General features: G+C 64.1%; 1 protein-coding gene across 1 annotated transcript; it reads right to left on the reverse strand.

Annotated features, from left to right (window-relative positions):
• Positions 1-625: 625 nt before the first annotated feature.
• Positions 626-5,421, reverse strand: LOC114484844 (uncharacterized). Its single transcript, XM_028483925.2, has 2 exons — positions 3,174-5,421; positions 626-649 (listed from the first exon to the last, which is right to left on the reverse strand). Exons 1-2 carry the CDS (start codon positions 5,154-5,156, stop codon positions 626-628), a joined length of 2,007 nt encoding a protein of 668 aa, XP_028339726.1. The 5' UTR covers positions 5,157-5,421.
• Positions 5,422-5,635: the final 214 nt, after the last annotated feature.

The following is a 5,635-nucleotide window of genomic DNA, read 5'->3' on the forward strand; positions in this document are numbered from 1 at the left end:
TAGGAGGCGGTTAAAGCTGATTCCCTTGTAAATGAACCCTTAACAGAGGCAAACAACTGAGGCATCATAGGAGGCGGTTAAAGTTGATTTCCTTGTAAATGAACCCTTAACACAGGCAAACAACTGAGGCATCCTAGGAGGCGGTTAAAGCTGATTCCCTTGTAAATGAACCCTTAACACAGGCAAACAACTGAGGCATCGTAGGAGGCGGTACAGACGAGGTTCTGGAACACACTGTCCCAGCTAAATGGCTCCCCGCGGCCACCTCCAATGGCCCTCGCCACTCCCCCACAAATTCTCAAACCACGTGCTGAACGGAGACACGGAACGTGGACATGAGAACCAAGGACTCTGGAGCTGGCTTCGGGAAAGGAGCATGGGGGCCTCTGCACGTTCCTTGGTGGTGTCACCCGTTCCTTCACCCCTGACAGCCCTGCCAGGAAGGGGTCCCTTGGGTCGGTCTGCAGCTCCTGTGACCCTGCGCTCTCATCCCCAAGCCCACCCTGGCACTTGGCCCAGCCTCATCCTGCTTCACTCACAGCTCTGCAGGAAGTATTCTTTGTGGGCTCTTCGTGCCCCTCCCCCTGACACCACCAGCGCCCCGGTGACTGGAACAGTGCCTGGCTCAGAGTAGGCGCTCCATGAATATCTGTTGAATGAATGGGGGGGCGGGGAAGGGCAGAGGCTGTACTTCCGGCACTCTACTGACCATCAGTCTGGCTCTCCTGGAGGCAGGAGTTGAGGTTTCTCTTCCCCTCTGTTTAAAGGAGCCTGAGCCCCGCACTGCCGCCCCGCCACCCAGAGGCCCGATGGCCTCACCAACCACCTGGGATGCTGCCATGGTCCGGCCCTGGGCATAGCTCTTCCCAGCCCATTCCAAGGCTTCGTTCACTTTTTATTGCTACCCCGTATCTTCAACTCTAAACCCGACCTCCTTTTTTTGATTTCAAGGCCTCTAGTTCACTCCAACCTGATTTCCCCTCCTCGTGAATCCTCTCCCACCAACAAATCCCACCCATCTCCTAAGGTTCCACCTCCGCCAGGCGGTCCAACGGCGGAGGACTTTGTTTGGGGTTCAAGACCCACCTCAGCGACCTACTGGCTGTGTGATAGTCAACAAGGTCATCTGACTTCTCTGAGCCTCCATTTGCTCTGAGCCTCCACTTACTCATCTCTAAAATGGGAATAATAACGCCTCACAGGGACGTGGTAAGGAGCAAACGAAATAAGTTGCTTTAGAAATGGTGCAGAAGTCAGAGTGACCTTCAGCCCCCCCCCCCCCCCCAATCTCATGCTGACCCCTCCTGGGCAGACAGCAGCTTGCGTTTTCGTCCACACCTGGCCACCCTCCGCACCCCCCTTCGCAGCTGGACTGGGAACTGCAGCTTCTTTCGTTTCCTCACGTTCCCATCACTGAGGCCCCCAGTCGGCATCTCATCAACTCCCGATGAGCGAGCAAATCAACGTGGGAAAACACCACGGTCTGGGTGCTGCGCAGGAAACAATCTGAGAGGCCTCACGGGGAGTGCTTTGATGACCCCACGCCCTCCACCGCCAAGCGGAAAATCTGTACCCACCCTGCAGAATCCACCTGCATCCTGGAACAATCTGCCCCAACCCACGGGGAGGACACAAGGGTGCCACTCTATGCCAAGCACTTGACTTGTCGGAAGTATTCAAATGCCCCGATGCCTTTAAGTCTCATGATGGCCCCACGAGGCAGGTGATACTCATTTCCACTCCCCAGCTTAAAGCAACGAACTCAGGGAGGGTGAGACGCATCCTCCCTGGCGCTCAGTTAACGAGAGAAAGGGCAGAATTGGAAGCCGGCTCTGCCCTGCTCGGCCAGGCTCTGCTCCCGGGCCCGGCCCTTCCAGGGTCTGCAGGTCAGCTTCCCAGCAGCAGACGCGGGGGGCTGGGCTGCCGCACGCCGCAAACAAGAGGTTTCGCCTCCACGGTGCGGGGGTGGCAGGCTTGTTCGTTTAAAACGAGAGGCCAGCCAAAAACAGCTCTAAAGACAAAAGCCCCCAAACCAGACCAAAGCCCCCAAAGACAGCACTAGGTCCAGAGCACACGCTGACCGTCGAAAGAACCCTGGGCAGAGCGTGAAGGCGTCGGGGCCGGACATCTACTTTACAGACGCAACCACCGTGCGTGAACACGTGACCCGGGACCCCACACGTGTGCGCACGCACGGATGCTGGGGGGGCAGGATCAGGAGCCTCTCAGGGAGATGCAACACCCACTCCTGGACGGGCGGAGACCACCCTCCCCTGTTCACAGGTCCCTCCTCCAGCCCCACGCCAGCGGCCACCACTCCAGGTGTCTGATTAAGACAAGCCCGTGTCCCCAGCTTCGGTGGAAACGAGGATTTCGGGCTCCGGTGGCCGTGATGGTGATCGCAACTCGCAGACGTCTGCTTCCCCAGACCCACCGGGGGCAGTTCCTGCTTCGGCCTTTGCAAAGCCAGATCCAAAATTAACTGAGCCCCGTCTGGCTCCTCCCGGGCAGGCAGCGTGAAGGCAGGAGCCTTATAAACAGGGCGCACGCCAGGCCTCCCACCCTCCCCCTGCACAGCTGACTTGCAGAAAAGAAAGACTCTCTTCCCACCGGGAGAAATGTCTGTTTGGGCCACTGTCCCCTGGGTCCCAAACCCCCATGTCTGGAAATCCATCTCCAGCTGCTATTAAGCAACCAGAGAGCCTCAAAGGAGAAGTGTGAACTTGGGTGGGAAATTCTGGAAAAGCTAAGCTGAATGGCAGGCAAGAGGAGAGAGGAACTTCTGATGTGTTTAAACCGGGTAAGTACGGAGACCTCTCGGTGACCTGCATGGCTGGACTAATTACCAATGTTATCAGGCGGATGACAGACGTGCCCCGAACTTCCTCTGTTTGATAGATTCCGCTGCAAACACACTCAAGTTCAGGCCCATGCCTGCTGTTCCCAGCAGTGCCCTATTCTTCCACAGGACCACTCTCGGCCCCCAGCTCCTCCGACCTGCCCCACGCCTCCAGGCCAAGGCACCCACCAAGCACTAGCGGGGTGACCCCGGAGGGCACCTCCTGCTGGAACACACCACACAGAATCAGTGCAAACTCCTCCCTGGCAGAACAGAAAACAACATCTCTTCCTTCCCTGCTGGCACTTCAGAGAATGACATGAGAACTGCTTACCTTCCTCGCAGCTGCCACTGGGGAGCTCCAGCCCATGGGTCCCTGGCGGGTGAGCCCTGGGCCAGCACACACCAGGGTCCCGCACTCTGTGCAGGCGCCGATTATCAGCTGCCGGCCGTCGTCCACTAACAGGCTGTGGCTCGCTCGCAGGGTGTAGAGAAACAAGGGCAGCCGGGCTACCCGCACGGCCTTCAGCCCAAGACACCGCTTCTTCTCCTGCCGGCAGAAGAAGCACACGAACGTCTCCACTTGGTACTGCCGAGACCAGGGGCTGACGGCGTGCTGGGTGCCGCGGGCCTCGTGCTGCAGCCACTGGCCCAGCAGGTCGTGGTAGCAAAGCACGCAGGTGGCCACCAGGCCGGTGGAGTCAGCAGGCCTGGCGCGCGGGGCGGGCGGATAGACGGTGAGGAAGGGAAAGAAGGGCTCTTTCTCGCCCAAGCGGCTGGAAGGGTTCACGTTGAGCTGGAACTCCTTCCCAGGGCCCAGCTCAGCCCCGCAGATGTAGCAGATGGACGCCGGGCTGCCCTGGGCCGACGCGGGCGGCTCGGAGAGAGCAGGGTCTGAGGCCGAGAAGGCCTGGTGGTACCTGCCCAGGAAGCCCTGCACGGAGGTGATGAGCTCCTCGTTCTGGCAGGCCCGGTACAGGGCCCAGACGTCCTCCAGGACGCTGAAGCACTTGGGGCAGCTGCGGACCTCACAGCGCTTGTTGGGGCCCTGGGCACTGGGAGGGCAGGGCAGGAGGCTGAGGAAGGGGAAATGCATGGAGCCCCTGGTGTTGCCATTGAGCACTCTGGAGGCTACTGCCCGGGCATCCTGGGTGCAGTCCTCCCCGCAGAGGTAGCAGGCCTCTGGCAGGGCCCCGGCGGGTGGGCCCTCTTCCCTTGGGAGCCTCCTGCCCTTGGAGGCCATGCCGGGGGCGTGGCTGTTCAGGGGCACCACGTAGAGCCTCTGCAGGACGGGCACGTTGGCCAGCTCGAAGCTCTGCCACTGCTGCATGAGGGACGAGAAACAGCAGGGGCACACCAGGGTGCTGCCGCCCTCGCTGATGGGCTGCGCCCCCGGGGGCGGGCTGTGCAGCCACAGGAAGGGGAAGAAAGGGGCCTGGGCCAGCTTCTCCTGCTTCTGCACGTGGATCCGGTGCTGCGAGGCCGGGGACAGCGCCGACCCGCAGATGTAGCAGCAAAAGCTCTCGGGTGGTGCAGCCCGGCTCTCCAGGGGAGCTCGGGGGACGCGGCCGCCACCGTTTTCCTGGTCTCCGGGGCCACGGGAGCCTGAGAAAGGCTGTCCCTTGTGGTCCTCCTCCTCACTGGTGATGTTGATGTCACTGTCCTCAGACACGCAGCAGCCCCCGCGGGCCTCCCCCAGCGGCCTGCTCTCAGGGGTCTTGGCGGCCCTGCCGGAAGGGGCTCCTTTCATGCTCTCTGCAGGGGCCACCTGGACTGGAGGCCCTTGCCAAGGGTCCTGAATGCCCCTCAGGACGCTGGCCCGGGCCTCCGGGACCCAATGCCTCCCAGGGCCCTTCCGCCGGCGCCGGATGCCCGCCTTGGGCTCCCCGTCCACTCGGAGCTTCGAGGGGACCTCCTCCTTTTCCACGTCCCCCGGTGCGGTGGTCTCTGCGCCCTGTCCAGGAGAAGGGCCCCGCGCCAGCCTCCACTCCGGGCAGCGGCCCCCGCGAGGCCCGGGCCCCGGGGCAGCCCGGGCCGCCGGCGCCCCGTGCTGGTGGGGACTGGCGGCGTCGCGCGCGGCCGGGTCGGGCTCGGAGAGGGGGTCGGTGTCCGACAGCTCCGACAGCTCTGAGTCTCGAGGCTCCTCGGCGGCCGCGCGGGGCCCGGGGCCACCGCCGCTGCCACCGTCGTCGTCGTCTTCGTCGCCGGCCGCAGCGCCCAGCGCGTAGGCGACGTTCCACTCGCGGGGGGCCCCGGCGCCCCCGCGGCGTCCGCCCGCGCCCGCGTCGCACTGGTGGGGCCGCTTGAGCCAGTACATGCGCTTGTCCACGGGCGTGCGGGCGCGCTCGAAGGCGGCCCACTGCTCGCCCAGGAAGCACCGGCACACGGCGCACACCAGCACGCAGCCGTCGGCCGGGGACAGCTCGCGCGCGCCGGGCGCCGGCTCCTGCTGCTGCAGGAACGGGAAGAAGGGCTGCGCCGGGGCCCCCGCGCCCGCCGCCGGCTGCTTCACCTGCAGCTTCAGCTCCTTGCCGCGCCCGATGCCGCCGCCGCAGATGAAGCAGGAGAGCGGCGCGCCGCCGCCGCCGCCGCCCGCCGCCCGCTCGCCCACCGCTGCCATGAGCCGCTGCTTGCGGGAGACCGGCGCCGGCCGCCCGCTCATGGCCGCGCCGCGCCGCCCGCCCGGGCCCCCGCGCGCCCCGGGCCGCCCTCACCGCCCGCCGCCGCCGCCGCCGCCGGGCCCAACTTGGAGCATGTGTGCGCGCTGCAAAGTTTGGCGGCGGGCGGCCGGCGCGG

Source organism: Physeter macrocephalus, unplaced genomic scaffold (genome assembly GCF_002837175.3).
Source record: "Physeter macrocephalus isolate SW-GA unplaced genomic scaffold, ASM283717v5 random_104, whole genome shotgun sequence".
NCBI classification, from domain to species: domain Eukaryota; kingdom Metazoa; phylum Chordata; class Mammalia; order Artiodactyla; family Physeteridae; genus Physeter; species Physeter macrocephalus.